At 37.6% G+C, this 25,712-nt stretch overlaps 1 protein-coding gene across 2 annotated transcripts; it reads left to right on the top strand.

The window, feature by feature from the left end:
- Window positions 1-594: 594 nt before the first annotated feature.
- LOC110790034 (lipoamide acyltransferase component of branched-chain alpha-keto acid dehydrogenase complex, mitochondrial) lies at window positions 595-16,245 on the top strand. 2 transcript variants are annotated; one of them, XM_056828555.1, is made up of 8 exons: window positions 595-949; window positions 2,207-2,353; window positions 2,512-2,649; window positions 7,736-8,097; window positions 9,080-9,327; window positions 10,021-10,109; window positions 15,032-15,259; window positions 16,027-16,245. In XM_056828555.1, the coding sequence occupies exons 1-8, from the start codon at window positions 767-769 to the stop codon at window positions 16,138-16,140; spliced, it is 1,509 nt and encodes a 502-aa protein (XP_056684533.1). In that variant the 5' UTR covers window positions 595-766; the 3' UTR covers window positions 16,141-16,245. The 2 variants fall into 2 exon arrangements, with proteins under 2 accessions (XP_056684533.1, XP_021850471.2); XM_021994779.2 differs by having other exon boundaries at window positions 599-949; window positions 2,524-2,649.
- The last annotated feature ends 9,467 nt before the right edge of the window (window positions 16,246-25,712 follow it).

Raw genomic sequence — 25,712 nt, 5'->3', positions numbered from 1 at the left:
TACTGATGATGATCTGTGTGCTCTCCGTGGCTTACATACAGAGAATAGCTCTCATCTGTTTTTCTCCTGTCACTACAGCACTGAATGTTGTAGGAAAGTTCTTCACTGGTTGGGGTTCAACACTCACAGAACAAGCTTGTTCATGATCCTCAAATGGGCTCATAGGCATTGTGTGGGTGGTTTTAGAAGGAGAGTTTGTTATGCTGCTGTTGCAGGGGTGGTTTATCAGATTTGGAAGGCAAGAAATTCAGCAATTTGGGATGCTAAGGTTCCATCTTTGGATAGCAGTGTTAACTGTATTCAGTCTGATGTTAGACACAGAATTAAGAGTATCCTAGGTAGGAAAGTGAGTACTAGAGATAATGATTGGTTATATTCCTTGTAATGTTTCTGGTTTTCTGCTCTTTTGAGCTTTGGTTTGCCTGCTAAAGTGGAGGGAGTCCTTCCTAGAAGGTTTGTCTCCCTTTAGTTGGGCTTAGTTTGTAATAGTTGGTTGATTAATATATAAAATCCTCACTTACTTGTCAAAAAAAAAAAAAAAAACTCCAAATAAAGCTGACAAAATCGGGTAAAGATAGGTACGGAGTATCACACACACAACACATCAGATTAAGTAATGTAAACTGAATCATCAATCCAATCCAAAAAAAAGAAATTTCCAAACTACTTGATTGTACAACTGTATAATTTATGACGATCAAATGCTCAAAATTCCACCATTTTTTTTGGTTACAACTTCTACCGCGTTTTACCCTAACCAAAAACTATGAGCTTATTCCGACAACTATGGCGGAGGAAGCCTCTCAATTCCGGCCACCGGTGGCTTTATTCTTACTCCTCTTCTCCTCTCTCTGTGTCGTCGACGGAGGCTGCTTCTCTGTTACGGCGTCCTGTTTTAGGGTTCCTTTCTCAATCGGCATTTTGTCGAGTAATTAAGCCGAATTACCAGGTTAGTTCATAATTGGTTGGTTAATTGGTTTATTTTAGATTTATTGCATTTATGAGCATTTTTTCTGTGTAATTTAGTACATGATATTTGTTTAACATTATTTTATATGTCGTTTAGTGATTTTCTGTATTTTTAGCGATTCTTACCAGCCTGTGAGATTTGAATGGGGAGGATTTTTGTTGTTTTGGTGTGTATTATGATATATTTTTAGCCGCAGCATAGTTTAACTGTGGCCAAACTCTGGTGTAATCAATAATGAGTGTGAAATGCATCAGACATTTTCAGCCTTTATGGCTTTGGCTCTCAGCATGCTGCAACCATAGGTTATTTGAGGGAGTAACTCGAAGCTTTATGGTTGGATAGTGTGGAATCAATGTGAACCGAATGTGATGTGGAGATCATTTTGAATTAATGACCTCTCTTGGGACTTGCTGTGCTGAATTATTGACTATTGTGTTTCTTATGTAAATCTCAATGTTGGTTATGTTGAGTTGTTGATTGATCGATTGTATGGCTGGATCCCAAAATCCATCTTAAATTTTTTTGGTTGGTTTTATACGATGGCATATTAGTGTAGCACCCTCATGATTAGTTAATATTTTTTGGAATGATTGTATACAAATATGGTAATTTTTGAGCTGTTTATTTGACATTGTGATATTTTTAACGAAATATGCACTATTTTGCAGAGTTACCTAACACGTGAGTATTAGATCCTGTACTATATGCAATTCGCTACCTAATTTATTAAATTGGGCAAACATGTTGCATGTTATTTCTTGGTTGGGTACATTGTGTGCTAGTGGTCTAGTACCATGCAGTAAACACCACGTCTTGCACAAACTTCACTACATCTGCGAGTATACGGGGTCGAGGTGTTATCTGCCTTACTCTGTTACAATATCGATGTAACAGAGACAAGAAGCTCCTCAATTTATTGTTACTAACACTGTACACATTTTTAAGATAATTATTTCAAAATTGAGCACCAAAACTAGAAAAAAGAACGGACCGTGAGTCTATAACAAATGGGAATCAACACAGCAAAATCTGCTGTCATGGAAATCCAAAATTGATGTTTAATGGTTTCTTGGACCAGGTTTGACTTTTAGTTCTGTTGGTAGTAGAGACTGCCTGTTAAAGTATTGGTTGTTGTAGTCCTGTAGATTCTTATTTGTATCTGTCAGCTGTTATATTTCCCCTTCTGACCGACAAACTACTCATCATGCTCTCTTCCTTTTTATTGATGTATTCTAGCTGAGTCTCCACTATTTCTTCAATGCTTCTTTCTTCACAACTCATGTTGCTGTTGAGCATTCATTGGGTGGATTGGTTGATGTACCTCTGGCGCAGACCGGTGAAGGTATTGCTGAATGTGAGCTTCTGAAGTGGTTTGTGCAGGAGGTAAGTAAACTCAATATATTTTAGCTGTTAGATTGGTGTTGAAATTGACTCAATGTCTAAATGACGGTTGAGATGAGTTCAGATAAAATAGGTTTTAGACAAAATAAGTTAACCAAACAAAGCCTTAATTCAATATTTGTTGATATGATGATCCTGAGCTCTTTATGCAGGGAGACCAAGTTGAAGAATTTCAACCACTTTGCGAGGTCCAAAGTGACAAAGCTACCATAGAAATCACGAGCCGATATAGGGGAAAGATTTCACATATTCTTCATGGTCCCGGGGACATTGTAAAGGTATGTGGTTTAGTTTATACTATAGTTTATCATCAAAGTACAGTGACATGGGGTGCCAGTAGACCATTTTAACCAACAAAATATGACTTGTTACGTAATTCATTATTGATGTCCTTCTACACAATCTAAAAAGGAAAGAGAAGGAAAAAAGTATCAAAGGGACAAGAAACATTGTGGCATGTAATGAGCAACTCATCGTAGAGTTATTGCAACGTTGAGCTCTTATTAAGTTGCTCTAATGGTCATGGATCGAAAATGCGGTATCGGTCGCGGGTTCGGGTGCGGTGTCTCGGTAACGGAAATGATGCGTTAGTCGCGGACCGGGTCGCGGTTGTCGCGTTAGGAATTTGATTTAATGACCTTTTAGGTGATTTTTTAAAGGATTTTAACCCAAAATTCTATTTAATTGTAACATTGATTGTAATACTACTTTTATCTTATGGTAATAAAATAATAATAATAATAATTGTATAAGACGTTATTGCTTCAATTTTTTTTAAAAAATTATAAATTGACATTTGAGAATACTAACAAAAATATTTTTTTTTAAAAAGTCAAGCTCTTTGCATGTCCTTTTTAGTGCTTTGAGCTTTCCAGTTGTCTTATAGAGTCATGGTCTAAGTAGAGTATTTCATTTCAATGAAACCCATCAGTCAATCACCCAGCCGCCCCTAGACCCTCTCCTTCCTTCTAACAATTTTCTCTCACCTTCCTCGTCGTCTTCTTCAGTCTTCACTCTATTTCAAATAGCAGTACTTCAAACTTCAAGAAATTCGTCCTCATTCTATTTCAAATAGCAGTACTTTTTTCTCTCTCCTTCCTCGTCGTCTTGCCCCGTCTACTCGTTGTTAGTCACAATATCAATAAAGCCCAACAACAACGCAAGTATGAAAACAAGACAAATTTTGGGGGTAGGAAATTTTGGTGTATACTCCCTATATAGGTTTATTTTGGATAAGCTAAAAATTACGTGAACTCGGGATTGACAGAAACACAATAATCTTATTTGAAGTTCAAAAACCTAAAAAAAAGTCATATAAACCTATGTATAAGAAAAGTACAAGTAAAGGAAGGTTGTATTTTGACATTCATCCCCCACTAAAGATGTCGACGTCCTCGTCGACTTATTTAATTCCAAAACATAAGCTAAAGTGAGTAATCAACATAGTGAAGCCGCTTCAATCTTCGGCCGAGGTGTTTGCGCGCAGTCAGAATTTGATGTTGGTGCGAGCGCGGATGTTGTTGTTAGAATCTTCTTTATATGGGTGGTACGGTTTGAGACGACTAACATGAAATACAGGGTGGATCTTCATCCAAGTGGGAGGTTCTACCTTGTATGTAATATTTCCAATCCGCTTAGTGATGTGGATGGGGGCTTCATATTTCTTAATGAGTTTTCGACCACCATATCACCCACATCGAACTCAACTGGCCTTTTTTTTTGATCGGCCCATTTCTTTATGCACTTTGATGCTATTTCTAGGTATTTTTTCCTCTTATTCTGTTGTGAAATCTTGAGCTTGACAGGTTCTTCTATCCTCCATTCCCGCTACCGTGTGTGGTAAAAGGGGTTGTTGGCCATTCGCTAGATCAAAGGGGCTTTTATTAGATGTTGTTCTTTTAGCGTTAGAAACAAAAGTTGTGCCACTTCCAAGAGTTTGACCTAATCTTTCTGGTTAACACTCACAAAATGTCGTAGATATTTTCCGAAAGCCCATTCAGTCTCTTTAAATATCGGTGTGAGGGTGGTGGCTTGACGACATGTTAAGAGCTGATCCCATGATCCCATGATTTGGAACAACTCTGACCTAAAGATGCTCGTGAATCTATGGTCTCTATCGCTGACAATGCTTTGCGGCAACCCCCAATACTTCACTATGTGTTTGAAGAATAGAGCTGCAGTTTCTTCGGCACCACATGTCTCTTTTATAGGAGCAAAGGTGGAATATTTGGAAAAACGATATATTACTATAATAGTAGAGGAGAACTGGTCCACATTTAGTAGTTCATTGATGAAGTCCATCGAGGCACTCTCCCATGGACGAGTGGGGACGGAGAGAGGCTCAAGTAGTTCTCATGATTTCTGTTTATCAATCTTATACTCTTGGCACACAAGATAAGTCTTCGTATAACCCATCACATCTTATTTCATTCTAGGCAGACTGAGAGTTCTCTACCAAGTTGTCATTACATTCTTTCAAGAGCATCCGGAGGAGGCCTCCAGATTTTGTTATGAATAGTTTGTAGCCTTTCGTATAGATGATGCCACTCTCTATCTAAAAGCGTCTTCTATTTCCCTCTTCTATCATCTTCTTCATAGTCTCTATCATAGGATCGCAGGCAAGGTGCTGCGTAACTTAGTCTTTGATGGAGGTAGCTATGTTTTTAAAGAGAATGGAGCAAGTCTGCGCAAGGGATCCAAGTCAGCATGCCGACTTAGTGCATCGGTCGCGGTTACTCACTCTAGTTCGGTATACGAACTGAACACGATCAAATTCTGGGAGTAGGTCCTGTCATCGAGCTTGTTTTCTTGTTCTGTGTTGTCAATGCGGACGATGGACTTGGACCCCACCAAGTAGTGTCTCCATATTCTCAGGCAATGGATAATGGCTAGAAGTTCTTTCTCTTGAGCAACATACTTCCACTCAGCCCCATTCAGCTTCCAACTATAGAATGCAACATGATGCCCTTTTTGGAGAAGCACCCCACACATGGAAGAATCTGATGTGTTTGTTTCTACGGTTTGTTGATGTCGGGGATAGCCAACACTGGTTCCTTCATCACTGCATCTTTAGCCTTGCGAAATGCCTCTTGATGAGTTTGTGCCCATTGCCAAGAGCTATCTTTTGGCAAAAAGAGTTATCTTTCCGCAATAATTCCGTCAGGGAGCTAGCTTTGTCCGAGTACCCCTTTATGAAGCGACGATAGTAATTGGCCAGTCCCAAGAACGAACGTAATTCTAATGTGTTCGTTGGAGTCTGCCAATCACGGATAGCTTGAATCTTCTTCAGATCATTTCTGATACACCCATCCCCACGAAGCATCCAAGGAATCCAATTTATGCCTGCGTGAAGGCACACTTCTCTTGCTTCACAAACATGTGATGTCCCCTCACTTCTCGAACACTTTTCTTAGGTGCTCGATGTGTTTTTCAAATGTCTTGCTATAGATTACAATGGCCCGCATGTCCTTACGAATGCCCTAGCGACGTTATGCACCCTCATGAACCAAATCTACACAAAATTAAAGGATTTGCTTTGTTTGACATGCAAGTTGTAACCAATCAAGGCATGTGGGCCATGTGGCCAATTATAAACCATTTGTTTTAATTTCATGAATAAAATAATGTTATATTTATACTAAATTACTACGTGATGCTTCATCTTTATAGGCTCTCCTTTCTCCCTTCTTTTATTTTCACCGGTAAACATGGACCCTCCTCCTTTTTCCTCTCCGATTCCCTTCTCCTCCTCTCTGCCCGTTTAATTTAAGCTTTGCGACGACTGTGAAACATAAATTCGTTCCCTATATCCCTAATTTAGAATCTCTATTTTTAGATTTTGTTTTTCGAAACCCTGACTAACGAGTTTGTTTTCCTCCCGTTCCGAATTCTGTGTCCCACGCCGTGTCGTGTCGACAGTGGTACGGCGGGGTGGTGGGGCAAGTCCGAGCATCACAGAGTACAAGTAAAGGAAGGTTGAATTCTAACAAATAGGCTCCGTTCTATTCAACTTATTTAGTCTGAACTTATCTTAACTTGTTTGAACTTATCTGAACTTGTTTGAACTTATCTGAACTTGTTTCTTGTGTTATTTTGTCTGAAATAAATTATTTTTGTGTGAAAAACTCTGAAAAGAAGAACATATTTTATCTTAACTTATCTTAATATAATTAAACTTATCTTAACTTATCAACTTATCTTAACTTATCTTATCTAAACTTATTTTGTCTGGAATAAATCAAAATAAGTTAGAGCCTTGTTGGTGTAATCAACTAATCTTAAATTGATGTGCAATGACATCTGGTGCTTCACAATTAATAAGAAGTGCAACCACTTTAATGAGCCATTTTGGTATAGTTTATTAGAATCCTAACGTCAAAGTGTAATTGACCTTTCAGTCTTGACCGAACTTTCCAGTATTTACAAGCTCTTAATTATGTTGTTCAAATTTAACACAGTTCGCTTAGAAACGCCTGTGTTTTTTCAAAGCAAGATGCTGCTTAGCATAGAGTCCACACCTCGGAACCAACCCAAACTTGGAACTGTTATATTATAATTGAACAAACAGCAAAAAACATTAGTCTATCGGGTGGCTATCTTAGTTTTCTCATGTCTTAAACCTATTTATTCCAGATTTAAAATGTTCTCTCCCCTGAATATGTATTTTCTCAGATTGTAACATATAGCAAAATCAATTCAGTGGAATAGTAAAATAAATTTCCCCAATATACTAACAGAGCAAATAATGAAAACAAGTAAACAATATCAGGAAGGGGGTCTAACCAGAATTTCCTGAATGAATAGAATAAAATAAATTAATAAAGACGTCCTTTTCATAAATTTATTTTTTCTAGGTGAAAAGTAATTTGAAAGGGAGTTATTAAGCTTCATTTTCCTGAGAGATGAATTTGCTGCTGGCAGGTCTAAGGATATTCTTACATGCTTATGACAGCCACTCCGTAATTATATGTTCTGAATACGAGATAATTTTCTTGTTGTAAAATGCTTGTGCCTTGCTCGTGTTCCCCAGTCCTTTATGCATATTCCTTCAATGATTGACCCTAAACACATGAAAAGCTACATACTATTCTTGACTCCAGAGTTGGTAACTTCTTATCACTAAACGTAAATGTGCCCATTACACAGTTAGGCAAAGCTTTAGTGTCTACCCCCCCACCCACACAGACACACCCCTACCCACCACACCCATACACACAAATGAAATTTTGTCAAGGCTCAACATAATTTCTTCCAGTACTGTGCTTGTAAGTTTTATGAAATTTGAGATCCTTTTTTTTTTCTTAAATATATGTTTTTGTTTCCCCTCTTTAGTCCTGTTCTTGACGGTAATATTCTGGTAAGCAGGTTGGAGAAACACTTCTGAAGATGGCTGTTGAAGAATTTTCACCTTCGACTGTGAGTGGTGGCTTCTCTGAATCCAACTTATCTGATCCTAGTAAAGAAGATGAGTCAAGTAGTCAAGTTTCATTCACAAGTGAGAGTAGGTTGAGTGCCATACTGTGCACACCAGCTGTTCGTAACCTAGCCAAGCAACATGCAATTGACATTAATGATATAAAAGGAAGTGGTAAAGATGGAAGGGTTTTGACAGAAGATATTATCAATCACGTTGTTGGCAAAGATGTTGATACTGAGCCTTCTGCATATTGCTCTGGCAGATCAGTGGCTGAGAGTTCACTGTATGAAGACAAAACTTTACAGCTAAGGTAATGTTTAATCTGCAGTACCTCGATTCGTTGGACACAATGTGCTCCTTGTTACCTAGTGTTATTCTTTCCCCTCCCTGATGCACAGTTATTTCCTTTTGTTAGAAAAATTTATGTTTATGAAACACTCTCAATAACTATGGGTTTGTATCTAGCTATTAAATTTTTACGAGTTACAATTTATTAAAAAATAATTGATGGCTAAGGTTACTTTTGATGTGCGACACCCTGAATCCTTGGACACAACATGCTCTTAGAGTTAGGTCTTAGGGTTTCAGTGACTAGTGTGTGGTGTGGTTTTAATGACTAGTGCATGTTGTGATTGCGTTTTCTCTTTTGGGTATCTTTAGCTTATTTCTTGGAGAATTACTAGTCTTACATAATTTTTTTTTCTTCGAGCTCAACAATCTATTTTACTTCTTAGTTCTTACTAAACATTGTGTATATGCAATTTTTCCCTGCTCGTGTTTGGGTTAAAGGCTTGTCATGTGATGGGGATACATTCTAGCATTATGTTATTGTCATTTGTTACTAGTTCCCTAAAATTTATGTACGAAGTATTTTTTTTTTTGTAGTGTGGGTGATGATTAAGCTGCAGCTATTGTATAATGATACTGAAAGTCAAAACGTGGTACTACTTGTTTAGCTTTACAAGCAGCAATCCCGTCAACTCCTCGTCTTGGACATTTATTCTTACTGTTCTGCTTGTTCTTTGACTTCTTTCTGTCTTTTGTGATTTGTGAAGAATGGGCTTTGGACAAATACGTAGAAAATCGTGTTACTTTAATGAAATTTTGAACTTCTGCCTTTTTGGTGAATAGATATTGGAGTATTTCAAGTTCTTTAATTACTCTATACTTTCTGAATGCATAAAACATGGTAATCTGAGATTGTTTTATATATTTTGCAATCCTTTGAAAATGTTAGTGACAGTTTTCCAATTGTTCATGCATATTTTGAACTGGACTGTTTTCTGCTTCAGGGGATTCCAACGCGCGATGGTCAAGTCCATGACACTGGCAGCCAGAGTTCCACATTTCCATTATGTGGAAGAAATTCATTGTGGGGGACTTGTAGAACTTAAAGCATCTTTTCAGAGTGAAAACCCAGATCCAAGTATAAAGCACACTTTTCTTCCGTTTTTGGTCAAATCACTATCAATGGCAATGGGAAAATACCCCCTTTTAAATAGTTGTTTCAATGAGGATGTTCATGAAATCATTGTCAAAGGTTTGTACAAGAAACTGGCAAGTATTTTCTGTGATAAATTTTTGCTGCCTTCATGATTTATCTTCACTTTGGCACTAGTTCATGTTTCTGGTTATTCCTGGCCTGGTTGTAGGAAGCAAGGAGAAGCTTATAGGATGTATCTGAGTATGCAATCTTGTCAGAAAAGAGATGCTCCTAATATGTGGAAAAATGAAAATTTGAAGAAATTAGCAAGTAAAAAAAAACAAAATAGAGCGAAGATGCTATTTTTTATGCTAAACATGGGAACGCAGTGGTAGTCAAATGTTTAACAGAATGACCTTTTTATTGTTTTTTATTTACTGGTTTGTTTTAGAAGTGACAGTTTGGAATTCTCAAGGGAGTAAACATTGGTGAGATCTAAATATGTCTGATCTGTCTAAGCAGTCATATGTCGCTCTAGTTGTTTGATTAATGGATCAAAACACATAGAATTCTCAAGTTGATAATGTATATCTACATTAGGTTTATTCAGGACTGTAAAATTCTAGAGTACATTAGATGCAAATAAACTTTGATTTAGTGGGATGGAAGTGGATTCCCATACACCTCTATGCTTCTTTGTCTTTTCAGATTGCCAATTAACTGTAAATGTATTTTTTGATTACTGAGTTGGCTATTTGATGTTTTGAACTTTCATACTGATAAATTATGATTTTTTGTTCCGTAATACAGGCTCTCATAATATTGGAATTGCCATGGCTACTCCCTATGGTCTGGTTGTACCAAATATCAAGAAGGTTCAGTCTCTTTCTATATTGGAGGTAAATGTTTCGTCTTTCTGTTCTTTTTATTCAGTCACTTCACTTTGACTGTGTTCTCCTCAATGAGCTGCCAAGCCTTTGGAAATTTTCCTTTATTTATGTCTTCCTTGAATTTTTTTTTGAAGCTAAGTGTAGTGGTAATTGAAAAATTTAAGTTTTATGTTTAGCGTACTCATTGTACTTTCATTCTTTCAATAAAATTTTGCTTGCCCATAGCCTCATAGTGATAAATGATTCAAAATATTCCTATTTGCAATTTTGTCATTCCCATTATCCAAAATGGTTTATATAATTCCCTTGGTTTTGTATAAGTTTATCCTCTACCCCCCTTTTTCTTCCATTCAGCCTATTGATCGTAGCTCAGAGCTCCCACAGGCCCCACTCCTATTTTCCCTTCTCTCCCTGACCCAACACCAAAGTGTCCCATTCTCTGTCCTCTGTCCTACTCTCCTGCCCTCTTTCTACTAAAACTTATGCACCTCTAGTTAGGGCCAAATGCACATACTAGATGCTAACAAAACTGTGTAAAACTTCCACAGGCTAAGTTTTCTTTATTTTCTCGGGTGAAGGAAATGGGATTAAGCGTTCTTGTTCTTCTAATCAACAACACAAAAAAAGTAGGTATTGTTCCTTTGTCGTGCACAAGCAGCACAACTCACATATCTTATTTCCAAGGTCACCAAAGAATTGCATGGCATGCTTTTATGGCAAATCATCACAAAGATCTCATTTTTATTGTATCAACCAAAGAATAAGGAAAAATTACTTAGAAGTTCAGCCGTTGAAGTTGGTATGTTTTGGGATAATTAATGGTGTAAAGACTAAGTTTGATCTTTAGGACAGTCGCAACATTGGTGAATGAACTGTGTGAGTATGACCAATGATAAGAACACTGGATTTGAACTTTGCATCTTGTTTGAAAAGTTTTCTCCCTTTGCTCATCCTCTGAAGGATTGAGCTAGCAAGCAAGGCTTTTCTCATCACTGTAGCTATATTTTCTTTAGAATTAATGCTAACTTCTTGCCCTTTATTTCTACAGGACCTGAACTAATTTAGAAGCTCTGTTTGGAGTTTTAACCTTAGAAGTCGAACAAGTCCTTGAGTTCACAAATTGACTTTATTGCTACTCCCTCCCTCCTTTAAAGATTGCCCCATCCCCAACTTTACTTGTTAAGAGTTGTATTGCAAACTTCGGTAGATTTGTCATATAACATTAACATAAAATGATGTGGAGCAATCATTTAGGGACGGAGCAGGTACATCGTACATATTACACTTCTTAGACAACCAGGCTACAATATCGAAGGAGTCCTTTTCATGTCTAATGTATGGTTCAAAACCACCCTCAAAAAAAGCAAGCATCTTGTGCTCAAACATTGACCCTAGTTGAATTCATTTTGAGATGAGCACTTTGTAAGTAATTTTTAGGTACAAAAAATTTGTCCGCATGTTTCTTCAATTTCTCCCAGAAGTCAATTTAGGTTCCCCACTTTTAATATAATTGTTGTTAGTAGTTCACCGACATTTAAAGAACTTGTGGAGATGGCGATGACTTTTTAGATCCGAAAAGTTGAGCTTGATATGAGGATCGTCCCTATGAAACCTCCATTGCCTCCTTCAAGCTCCCCTGTGAATGCTTGAAATTATTTCCACTTCTCCTTATTCTCAGTTTTTCGGTTAATAGAAGATTCACCACCCACCCTAAAACCACCATTATTGCTCATATCATTTCTACCCTAACCTTACGGGATTTGTGATTGAATAGTATGATCTTTAACTTGTTTTTAAAGTTTTGGTTTATTCCATTACCCCGTTGTAGAGTTTGGGCTGAGGTGTTTCCATGAGAATGAATCCATCCGAGGATTTTACAATTTTGTAGATTGATAATTGTTCCGTTTATAGGGCTTCCAAAGAAAAAAAAAGAATTTGAGGGGGGGGGGGGGGGAGGGAGGGGGGTGGGGTTTGAAATTTTGGGCTTCTGGTTAAGATAAGCAAGGTGAGATATGAAAGATTATGATATTCAGGGGTTCGGGTGTGGGCTTCTGCACAAAGCCGAATCAATGAGGAAGGAGGGAAGGGGTGGGAAGAATATGCGGAAAAAGGTTTCAACCATGGGATATGACTTGCTCCAGTTGCCATTAATCTTCAAACTCCATTTGAAATCCTTCAAAAATTGTTTCATGCAGGGGTCTCTTTTATTATATTTTTGTTATGGTATGAGGTCACCAAATACTGAAGTTTGGATTTCATGGGTGACTTTTAGTTAGTATTTGTAGGAAGAGATTAAACAGAGGGATTTACTTTTTCTTTTATCTTTATTTGATAAATTCTTTCAAAGACAAGGGTACTTTTATTAGGATTAGTTGTTTTTTATCACCTTACAAAATTGACAAATTGTTTTTTACCACCTTAAAATATAGAAATTGTATTTTGCCTTAAAAAATAAATTCTTTTACCACCTTTTAATGCCAAAGATCACATAAATGTTATGTGGGCCCCTTTCAACGGCTATATTTCTAGTATCTTTCTCTTCTTACACAATTTCATGTATATAATAACTACCGGTTACCCAACTTCCTTCTCTTCCCATTTATTCGCATAATTTGCTTCCCATTAATTCCCATTATTTCACATAATTGGTAATATTTCTCAAATTGATAGCGTCTTTTCTAACTTTGCAAAGGAGACTCAAGCTTCTTTAAGGGTATGATTTGTGATTTGCGTCAAAAATAATATCAGTAATTGAAACGATATGTTAATTGTGTTTGTAAACCAATTTGTGTGTGTGTTCGGTAACGTGATGTATGTTAATTGATTTGCTAAAAGGGTTCATAGCATAACGTTTCTGTGATCTTTGCCGTTAAAAGGTGGTAGAAGACAATTTTTTTTTGTTGGTAAAATACAATTTCTATTTTTTAAGGTGCTAAAAAACAATCTGTCAATTTTTTAAGGTTGTAAAAAACAATTAATACTTGAAAATTTTCATGTTTACTATCGACTTTTTGAGAAAGTACCTTAATGGAACTTTATTTGGGCTATACCTTAAAACTTATAATATTATTGAAAAGACCTGTATCAAATCAATTTTCTGGCTCTGACAAACATTTCCCTCCATTTTTGTTTGTGCATGTGAAACACCTAATCCCCCATACACCATAAATGTCACTCGCCTACTTCTAGTTGTCCTCACATCCATTATGCTTAATTGTGTCACCCAATTCAATGAAATCCCTACTTTTACACTTAAATTTTCTTGTGATAGACTGATGGTTGTTGCTGTGTGCATCTTTGAACATGCATGAATTAATAAATTCACCTCAGCTTTGGTTTTTATAAACTTGTTGATAGATTCCATCAAAGTGAAAATAATTCATAGAATTAAGGTTCTTTAATTGGAACTCAAAGATATACTGCATTTCATGTAATTTGAGAATTATAATAATTTATGCATAATTGGAATTTCAAATGAGGGAGGATGTTACTTTCTCAAATTGATTTTTCTTCCATTGGAGTCTTACTTGTCATGAATTCAAACAAAATGCCACCTTAGTACTTTTTCCATGTACTGTATCAAGAACAATGATTGGAAGAATGGCGGGTGGGTGAAATAAAGAAGATGAAAGATTGTTTGGGCGGAGGGATATGAACTAAAAGCGGGCAGATTTGGGAGGGGAAAGAGATATTGTAACACGCGCTTCATCTAAAATTGAGGGAGTGGTGTTGGTCAAACGACGACAAAGTTGATTAAGATGTTTTAATAAAAGTCATAATTTGAGGTATTAGTTAGTAAAAAAATCAGGTAAGATACATGCTCGCAAAGTGGATGGAAAACACGGTACTCTTTGATAAGTTTTCCTGAGTGGACCCATGAGGTGGGGTAATGAGGGTAAAAGAGAGATTTTTCTTTGACGAAATTGGAATAAAGCTGAAGTATGAAGAACTTTGATAACGGAAAGTAGAAAGAACTTTGACGGCCGGACATACACGGAAAGTAGAAAGTAGAACCAATCAAGGTCGACTGGGGAGGATTGAGTTCTTCGGAGTTTAGGGTCAATAGGAAGCTACTTCCTTGGGATTATAGGGCTAGGGCTTAAAGGGCCTCTACATTATTGTGTTTTAATTGCAATTTGTAAGGTTACATCTCCTTGCCTCGGATGAAAGCCTCCCTTCCTCGGTGTAGAAGAAAATGGAGTTTGGCATGAACAGTCATGCTGCTTTGACTATTTTGTCTTAAATATGCCTGCAAAATTCGGACAGTCTATACTTGTTATGGGTGTGAAATCTTTACTCGATAACTCAACTTTCAATTGACACCTCAACTACCTAAAACAACATATTGGGAGAAAACAAGGGGAGGGAGAAGAGAAAGCTATGCAGTATATGCTCACAATTCACAATTGAGCTTGATAAGATGTTTTACGATCACCCAGCAACTAAAATGAATCTGTAACGTTAACACCAATCACGCAAAAATGTTTTAGGATCACAAATATATTTCACGAATGCCATCTCTCCAAGCTCGTGTCATTCTTTAGACAGTTTTCCTGCCACTGAGATTCTCTGTCCTAACTCTAGTCATACCCAGATATACATAACTTGAAATTTGTGTCTAGGTAACATATATGAATGTTGTCGTTCTTTAGAAATTGAACAAGGAACAAGAAATTTAGCAATGGATTCAAGAACTTCTGAAAGGCAGTATTAGGCCTTCGAAAAAAAATTGGATGAATTTTTAAGGCTTTCAGTTATCTGATATTTTAACTGGAAATATGATTTGCATGAATTTTCCCAAAGTTTCATCGTATCATAGAGTTATTATTTCTGGTTATCCAGGGTCACACTGTTTAGGCTTCCAATACTTGAGTTCAATATCTTTGTTTGTTTGGTGCTAATAGTTTCAGCTTGACGTTTATGTTTTCTAGATAACCAAGGAAATTTCAAGGCTGCAACAATTGGCAATGGAAAACAAGCTTAGTCATAATGACATATCTGGCGGAACAATAACCATTAGTAACATTGGAGCCATTGGTGGAAAGTTCGGTTCTCCTTTAATTAATTTGCCTGAAGTTGCAATTATCGCAATTGGTAGAATTCAGAAAGTTCCTCGGTTCACAGATGGTGGGACTCTGTATCCCACTCCTGTTATGAATGTGAGTTTTGTTTTACTTATTCTGGTTTTCTTTCCCATAATTATGAATAAACTTGATGCTTTGAAATTATGAACGATGGTGGAGACCTCCCAATAATCCGAGTGCATATATATATATATGTATATGTAGTGAATGTTAGATTATAAGCACGTCTATTGAATTAGGGTTGGGGATGATTTGAATATTAGTACTTCTCATAAGAATAGAATTGCTTCTGTGTGGAGATTTCTAAAGTTGTTGATAGGCACGTGATATGGGCAGAGTATACTACTAATATTTGGTTATTTGGTTGCTGTGTTCTGCTTGTTTGAAGAGGAAGTTGTAATGCTTGACCTAATGTTGAGTGAGATTGCACGTTTGATATGCTTTATCTGTTTGAGAAATAGAGATGCTTGAATTAGTATGCTGAGTGGGATAGGTGCACTATAAATAGAAGTTATAGACGAAAGAAGAATGGCAGAGCGTGGAAAATAAAATGGTATGATCTGTATAATGACTTGAAAAATTGATCTGTCACTTTAATTACTGACAAAACCTCGTAGATTATTCTTGTCCTTTGGGATTGTAAGTAATCAGCCATCTGCTCCTAGACTGAATAGCAGAGAAAAGCGAAAAAAACAATAACAATGCAAGTCATGATATCTATTATGATGGGATGAAGCACAGGATGTTCCAATCTCTCATCCTCGGGTTAAATATGATCTATTCCATTGCTAACAGAGCTTGAAGTCCTTCTGGATTTTCTGACATTCTCGATCAATTTTCAGGTAAATATTGGTGCTGACCATAGGGTGTTAGATGGAGCAACAGTTGCAAAATTCTGCAACGAGTGGAAATCATTTGTTGAGAAGCCGGAGCTGCTGTTGTTGCATACGAGATGATCATCATGACCTTGCATTTAGGATTTCTGGTAGGTTGTAATGATTGCATCGTGACTAAAATGTATGTAGTATCCTCCTTGTCAAATAAAATAAAATTGTGTAGTATCTGTATTTTCACCATGCCCCCCCCCCCCCCCCCCCCCCCCCTACCTATATCTATCTGAACATGTATGTCATACACACGAGGAAGAGTAAATAACTCGGTGTACATTTTTTTCTTTTTTGGATAGCAGTCAGAGTACATTTAATCATTGCTTAAATGATTGTGCTAACTACTCCAACCTTTCTAGTGGTGTAATCGCATAAATACACAACAAAGTGGGTCAGATTGTGCTTGGTACATCCAAGTATACAGTAGAATTTGCAACGTAGCAAGGCTCAAAAACAGTCAATAACCAATGAGGAATTCTCATGATACAATAATGGAGAGATAACACAGACCACTGACCAGACACTACTAAAATTTCCCTGTTTTGGCGATGCATTTTGGGCATATAAGAGACACCATTTGGCGTCGAGAAAATAGCCTCGACGCCTGCAAATATTGCCAAGAAAAAGTGAGTCGGGAATTCACGATGTCTTTATGCGTCGATAATTGGGACGATGTTTGCTATCCATGAAATGATCAGGCGTCGAGATTCTCACCAGTAAGTAGTTAAAATCCATACAACATTTATGTTACTAATTGACTATGATCTAGCAATAAGTAGTTAAAATCCGTAGTAATTTTCATGTTGCTACTTAACTAGGATTTAGCTATATGTTTATAGATGATAGTTCGAAATAGCTAAATGAAACTAAAGCCTAGAAAACTAAAATCCATAGTAAAAGAAACTAAAGCGTAGAAAAATAAAATTCAAAGTAAAAGAAACTGAAGCATAAAATAACCAATAAACTAGGATCTAAATATCGTGGTTTTCGGTTGGACTTGGAAAGACAAATTTTTATTTTTTAAATTGGTAAATCATATAATTCATGTTTGGTTAAAATGTAATTTTTTCCTTGATTAGGTCCTTATTTTCTTAGGATAAACAATTTGATTATAACTAATAATTGGTAGATTCTTAAACCTTAATTAGTTGTTGCAAATATTATGTGATGTTTTTTTCCTGCTAACTTGCTAAGTAGGTCGTTCATTGATAATTGAATGGGTGAATGGAATACATTGCATATATATTGTTTTGCAGTTTGCAGAAAGTGACTAGTATGGTCCAACTAGGATAGAAAATATGGTATGCAGACCATTAATTTGAATGTAAGTCTAATGTACCATAACTTTTATTTAAATTCGGTATGCGTACCGTTAGCATGTTGTAATAATTAGAATAGTTATTTCAATTTTGCAATTCCTATTTGGTGAAAATGGCGCCTCCCATATTGAAGTTCAAGTACGTAGGTTCAATCTCATTTTCAAGACGGGGTTTGAAGTTGAAGCTTCAAGGTGAAGTCGTGCCATACTAGATAACTTTTATTTATTATGCATGATTTGAGATATTTATTGCTTTTAAATTTGTCTTGAATTATGCATGAGAAATGTGACTTGAATATGTTGCATGATTAAGGATTTTAGTTCAGTTAAAATATAATCAATATAGTAAAGCTTTAAGTTGCTAACTTAAATTGAGTTATAAGGTGTCATTCCAAAATAACACTTACTTTTTACCTTTCTATCAAGTTAGTGATAGTTTTCTGCAAAAGTGAGGTGTCACTTCTTGATCTCAAATGGGTAAGGTACACATTAGTTGTGAGTACATGTTGATTTTGGTTGAACTCAACGATATAGGTAAGGAGTCATTTTATGTCGTGTCAAATATGATAGGTTTTCCTAATAAGTTCTTAGATGTACCTATCAACCAAGAGTAGTTTCTTGACTATTAGCAACAGATTGCTTACCTAAAATATTTTAGAATTAAGACAAGCCAAAGCATATTTAGTTCTTTAATGATTTTGAGGGTCTTGGATTCATTTTATTCACACCTGCCAGAACACATAACTTGAATAAAATGCATAATAAATTTTATTTATGCATGATGCTTGATTTTAAATTATTAAGAGCATGTATTAGTTGTTATTTATTTGTTTATTCTTTTCAATTGTAGTTTTAATTAAGGGAAATAACAAATCATTCAACATTCGGTCAATTCTTGACAGAGAAGTTGAACGAGAAAAACTTGCTTGACTGGGAAAGGAACTTGCAAATTGTTCTAATGCAGGAAGAAAAGGAGTATGTCCTAGATGAGTATATGCCCTAAGCGGTGGCGACGGGGTCAACAAGGATTGATGCCAACAAGGATGTGAAATGTCTACTGCTTGCTACCATGAGTGCGGATCTACATAAAATGTTCATCAACTCACATACTTTCACAATCATCAATGAGTTGAAAAACATGTTCCAATATCTTGCTCGAGTCGAAAGATTCGAAACTCATAGGCAGATCCTCGAGACTAAACTCAGGACAAGAGAGCCTATAAGTCCACATGTTCTCAAGATGAATGGATTAATTGAGAATATGAGTAGGCTCGATCAACAATTCCCTCAGGAGATGGCAGTAGACACCATCCTCCATTCTCTTCATAGCGAGTATAATTAGTGCAAACTGAATTATAGCATTAATAGTTTGGACAAAATGTTCATTGAGCTTCACGGTATGTTGAAAAACTGCTGAAAAGACGCTCAAAATGAAGGAAATGTGTCCTTTCACACAATGTGAATTGATCTAATACCAAGTTCAGATTAATCACGAATAATTAATTCAGTAAGATCAAGTGATCAGAACAGCTAGATGGAGTAACGTTTCCGATCAGTGAGTTCTTAACCTTATTAGGCTCACAGCTTACTCTTGACTGAACGTACAAGGTCACACCAATGATATAAAACAAATCGCCAGATTAAATGAATTTTCTTAGTTCGAAAAAAATAAATATAAGATTAGACGTTGGATCGTAATCGTATATCGTATTGCGTATATTCGTAAGGTAGGCAAAACGAATAATCGTGTCGTAGGACATTGGATCGTCAAGTGCTATAAGATAAACATTGGCCGCAAGGCCAATCGGACGCATACGAGGAGCTACAAAGCCCACGAGTCAAGTGCGCAAGCGCTCAAGGCCCATGGGCAGCAGCGCGCATGGCCGCAAGGCAACAACAACAACATCAAGCCCATGGCTTGGCTGTACCGCGCGCGTGAGCCTGCGCATCATCGCCAACAGCTGGCTTGGGCGCAGCCTCAGGCCCAGCGCTGCGCATGCGTGTGTGCGTGTAGTGTTGGCCGGTCATAAGGCCTTGTGTCTTGGTCGGTCAAACATAATAAGTGCCCTAGGTTATTCTAATAACTTAACTCCATCTCCGTTTTCCATTCTAACACACAATCAACCCTAGAGACACATAAAACCTTAATTCTATGTGTGCCTCCAAGTTGAACATTTCCCAAAAAGCTAAACACCCTTGTGGAAGATCTAAGCTATTGGAATCAAGGCGGATCTGAAATTCTGAACGTGTCGATGGACGATTGTAGCGGAACTACAAGTGGAGTTCTCGTTCGTGTTCGTAGAGCAAGTGGGGGTACACGCATCTAACGTATGTATTGCTTAATCTATACTTTTACATGGATTCTGGTTTCGGGATTCTTTCCTCTTTGTAATTTGATTGACATTAAATCCCAACAGTGGTATCATGAGCTTCATGTTTTAAAGTATATTTTAGCATATTATTCATGATTTATTTGCTCGAACTTTCTGCCATTTTTTTGAATTTTTTTTCGGATTATTGGATGAATCGGTGAAAAATCGCTGTTTACGAAAAGTGTTGGATTTTCGATTTTTCTTAATGTATTTTGGGTGGAAAAAATGTTTTCAGTCGGACTTTTTGAGGGTTTTTCGTTTCGAATTAATTAAATCCTGAATAAAAACGACTTTAAAATTAATTATGATTGCTAATCAATGTATGATTAATTGAGTCTGATGACCATCATAAGGAATGTGGCATTTTTTTTAATTGACTGCTCCATGAATACGTCACTGCAATGGTGTGTCGGAACGAAGAAACAAGACCTTACTCGATATGGTCAGGTTAATGATGGGTCAAACCCAACTTCCTTTACAATTTTGGGGACATGTGTTGCCAACAGCAACACTCACATTGAACCGTGCTCCGTCGAAAGCTGTTGAAAAGACTCTAAACGATTTATGGACTGGGAAACTGCAAATGTTGTCTTTTCTCAAGATATGGGGTTGCAAAGCAATGTCAAGCAATTAATTTCGGACAAGCTAGCACCAAAATCTGAAAAATGTTTCTTCGTTGAGTATCCAAAAGAAACTAAGGGGTATTATTTCTACAACAAGTCAGAGAATAGAGTATTCGTTGCTCGTGACAATGCCTTTTTGAAAAGAAATCACATTTCCAAAATGACAAGTGGGAGAATAATAGACCTCGAAGATATTCGAGGCGAACAACTAACCGAGAAAATCTTTGGAAGCAGTTTAAGATGAATAACCTCCCTGGCCTTTGAAGAGCCAGTGGGATTAGTTCCTCAACACGTTGTTGCCCCTAGTAGATCACATAGAACTAAGTTTTAGCCGGACAGATGGACTAGTGTCTTCTTGACTGAAAACGTAGAAGTTCTCATATTGGATAGAGATGAACCTATGTCCTACAAACAAGCTATGACGAGCTCAAGATCCGCAAAATGGTTAGAGGCCATGAAATATTAAATAGAGTCCATGTTTGAAAATGAAGTCTGGGATTTGGTTGATTTTCCAGATGGGTTTACACCTATTGGAAGCAAATGGGTCTTCAAATTGAAGAAAGACAAAGATGGAAATTTATATGTATACAAATCTAGATTGGTAGCAAAAGGTTACAGACAAGTTCAAGGCGTTGACTACGATGAAACGCTTTCTCCAGTAGCGATGCTTAAGTCTGTTTGGATAATTCTTGCAATTGTTGCATTTCATGACTATGAAATATGGCAATTGGATGTCAAAACTACCTTCTTGAATGACGTTCTTGAGGAGACTGTGTTTATGACATAACCGAAGGGTTTTGTTGATCCATAGAATGCGGGAAATGTACCCAAGCTTAAGAAATTCATTTATAGGTTGAAGCAAGCATCCAGGAGTTTGAACATACGATTTGATTAAGCAGTCAATGCATTTGGCTTCATCAAAAATTTAGACGAGTCTTATGTATACAAGAAAGTCAGTGGGAGTAAAATTGCATTTCTAGTCTTGTATATTGATGACGTTCTACTTATTGGAAATGACATTCCTATGCTGGTGCCTGCAAAGACTTGGCTTGGAAAATGTTTCTCAATGAAGGACTTATGAGAGGCACAGTACATCTTGGGCATCAAGATCAATAGAGATAGATCTAAAGCGATGATTGGATTAAGCCAAAGTACTTATATTGATAAGGTGCTAGCTCGGGTCAATATGTTGGAAGCCAAGAGAGAATATCTACCCATGACACATGACATATATCTAAGCCAGACCCAGTGTCCCAAAACATCCGATGAGCGTAGAAAGATGCGTACGATTCCATATGCTTCGGCTATTGGATCTATTATGTATGCTATGATTTGTACAAGGCTGGATGTTACGTTCGCACTCAGTACAACGAGCAGGTAAAAGTCGGACCCAGAAGAGGAGCATTGGACTGCTGCCAAGAATATCCTAAAGTATCTGAAAAGGACAAAGGATCAATTTCTTGTCTATGGTGAAACTGATGAGTTGATTGTTAAGGGCTTTACGGACGCAAGCTTTCAAACCGACATAGATGATTTCAGATCACAGTTTAGTTTTGTGTTATGCCTTAATGGCAGAGCAGTAAGCTGGAAAAGAGCTAAGCAAAGCATTGACACTGAGCGGTATCAGTTCACATAAATGAAAGAAGTTCTGGAATTGATTTTCCGCCACAGCTGCTCACATTCTGGACTGGCAGCAGCAACAGTTTTCCAAAGACTGCAGAAGAGCACTGGTGTCATCATTGCTATCACAGCTCACGGGAAGCCCATCCAATATTTCACCTTCAAAATTGAACCACGCACAAGTCAAAACGCATAAAGTACGAAAAATGTTGACATATTCACTGCAAATAATTGGAAAAGAAAACAATTCACCATTCAATTAAATAAAGCAAAGTTTTGCCTATGAACAAGTTCGAGTTAACAGAAAGCAAGCATCTCAGAGCCATCTCCAGTCTCCAAAAGACGAAAATTTTCAAAATTATAAGCAGATAATTCTTAATTCTTTTACATCAAAGTCAAAATAGATATCTCATACCACTACTGGAAGACCACTAATTTGCTATCGAAAAAACTTAATAGAAACACACAACGAAAATCAGTGAACAATAAATATCTCATGAACGTTCATCTGCCTAAATTACCAAAACAACATTCACAAATTGATTATATATCCCAAGGAACAAAGACTTGGTTAGAATCTCTTTTATTCAGCTAGTTCTAAGAGCATGACTAATGAGTAATGACTACTCTGTATCTATGAGAGCACTTACATCCATTCCAGGATTTTCTCCGATATCAGTTAGTAGCTAAGTGTAGTTCGTCAGACATAATTGTAGCTCCAAATGCTCTGGAAATGCCAAAGAGTCACTTCCGCAAGTAACATCATCATAGTCCCCATCAGACAAGCTTTCAGAAAAATAAAGAAAATCTCTGAATGCATCACGGTCTGAATCGTCATTAAGAAACAATTGGATCTTGGTTAATCGAGGTGCAGAGGGGCTTGGCAGAAATGGAAGATTCCCAAGCTGTCTTTGAGCTTCTGAACTTGATGAAGATGATAAATACAGGTTGATGCAGAACATAGAAGAACGAGAAGGTGCACGCTTAACATGACTGTCCCAACTAGATGAGAATATGTCAGTTGGTCCAGATGGGTGTCTTAGTTTTCCTGATTGCTTCAGAAAAGGATATGAAGATTCACTTAACAGTTAACACTGAACCTTGGCAAGTTTCAACACATGAGAAGTCAACCTATGCCAATAAGCAGTTAGTAACTGTTATGGGTCGTTTCGTACCGCGCGTTTCGTGGTCGGTTCCTGTGTTTAAGGAGCAGTTGTAGCTGAGTCATGGAAGACTTGTTGGACAAGGTCAAAGAGGTTAGCAAAGATAAAGCAAACGGTTGGAGGAGATCAAGGAGTCAGTTGAGCGATTCAAGGAGCACTACTAGCACAACTCTCTCAACAAATACCGCACCTAAAGTCTTATATAAAGACCAACCGGATACCTCCCTAGAGAAGACAGGGCATTATCATCACACTATTCCCCTAATGCTACTTCTCCCGTAGCTCTGACAATTAACAAGAAGGAGCTTGTTTCTATTACCTCCACATAAGCATTCCACCATCACTTTCCATACATTAGCTACTATATTTTATTCCCACCATTCTCCTAATCATCACTGCCTAAGTCCCTTGGATGGAAAATACGTACTAACCAAATACTTTCTTCCTGATATATACTTCATGCCTCGGAATACCTAGCTTCTATCGTATTACGAGCGGTATTATCCCAATCTACCTACGATCCTATACGACCTTTTACTTATGGGTTATTATCAGCTACATTTATAGATACACGCAAATAAACATTGTATTTGTACTCAACTAGGCTTTTTACGCCCGCAACATAGTAGATTGGTGGACTCATTGCCACCCGCGGTTTTTATCCCTTTCGGGTTTTCCGCGTCACCATCTCTTGTCTCATCTCTCTTTATTTTCTGCCCTTTATTTCCTGTCATTTATTTGCTATATTTAATCTAGTCGTCTATGTCCCAACCAAAGGTCGTCCATACGAAATTTGGCATAAACAGTTTGGCGCCGTCTGTGGGGAGATGGCTAGATTTATCTTCAAACACATATTCACAAATATCCTCTCAAACACAATATTCGACCCACTTGGGCTCACCAATAAAGTTACCGCCAGGCGAGGGATTGTTGTCATACTGTGTCGCCACCATGAAATGGAGCTGCGTCAGGGCACATGTCGTCGACATGACAGGTGTCGTCGACGGGTCAGGTGTCGTCACGGGTCAGGTGTCGTCGGCGGGTCAGGTGTCGGCGACAGGTTAGGTGTCGTCGACGGGTTAGGCGTCGTCGACGGGTCAGGCGTCGCCGACGGGTCAGGTGTCGCCGACGGATCAGGTGTCGTCGACAGTCAGGCGTCGTCGACGGGTCAAGTGTCGTCAGCAGGTCAGGTGTCGTCGCCAGGCTCGTTGGTCGATGGAATATGGTATGACGTCAGGGTACATGTCGTCGCCAGATCAGGTGTCGACATCAGCAGGTGTCATCGCTAGAAGTGATGCGTTGCAGTGGTCGAATTCAACCTAGATGATGCATATCGTGACAACAACGACACCAACACTTGATGACATCGAAAATAGGTACTAATATTTGTAATATTCAACTCTAATCGTTTGGCCTCGTTTTCGAATACGTGACAGGTTTCGGTCTAGACGTCACAGACCATCGTGCAGATGTCATCACAAACAAGATACAATATGAGTTGTCTCGTACCTTGATAAGATCTCGAGACGATTTGATCACTTGACGTCGCGAGAAGTATGGTATAAAACTCAACCCCAGTGATTTTAATTTAAACTAATATTGTTTCTAGTCCTTGTTGTCACTAAAACAGATGCGAACACGTGACGTCATCCACCAATGACATGACGTCAACATAGTTTCGTCCGACGTCACCTCCACATCAGTCGACGACGTCTCCAAAAACGAAGGCGACAAATGGAGATTCAACAACAAATTGTCGGCAATACTAGATTTTGTGGCTAACTTCAGTCCAAGTATCAAATTGGAGAATTTGTAGTTGTCCTGAAGTCGCCACAGGGGAGCATATAGTATACTCTATCTCATTTAATTTTCATATAGTATACTTTACTTGATTTGCTTTTTAGATAGTATACTTTGCTTGTTTTAATTTCCAAAAGCACTTTGAAATATATGCTATACGTTGTTATCCCACTTTTTGTACTAACGTCGTCACCACTTGTCGTTTGATCATGTCGTGTCGCCAAGTATTGTCTTCTCTACAGGTACTGACGTGTCACTTGGCAAGGTCGTGAGTAAAGCAGGCGACCAACGTTAGAAGGCCGTGAGAATATAGTATACTTTATTTGATTTAAATTTCATACGATATTTTTGATGCGATTTAATTTTCGAAAATATCTGAATTATTATTGCCATGTTGATGCATGTCGCTTGTTATGATTTCAAGTTTAGTTAAAAATAAACTCTTCATATGAGAATGTGGTTATATACAAGATGTTAGCCAGGTACATGACATCGGGGGCTCAACATCAAATGACTATTCACACAACCGGACCCAAAAAACATAACACCTCAAAGTGACTTCCCACATCAACATTGCCAAGCCTACAACACAATCACCTCTCGAAAAATTAACCTTTCGCCATCACACTTTCCATGTCATCATATTTTCACCCCACACCAACATCAAACCACTTGACATCATAAACGCAACGACGTGTCCTTTTCCCATGTCCTCATCACCAAGTTCTTCATCAGCACATCATAA

The sequence above is a fragment of the Spinacia oleracea genome, chromosome 5, assembly GCF_020520425.1.
Source record: "Spinacia oleracea cultivar Varoflay chromosome 5, BTI_SOV_V1, whole genome shotgun sequence".
Classification (NCBI taxonomy): Eukaryota; Viridiplantae; Streptophyta; class Magnoliopsida; order Caryophyllales; family Amaranthaceae; genus Spinacia; species Spinacia oleracea.
This window is presented reverse-complemented; position numbering and strand designations above follow the sequence as displayed.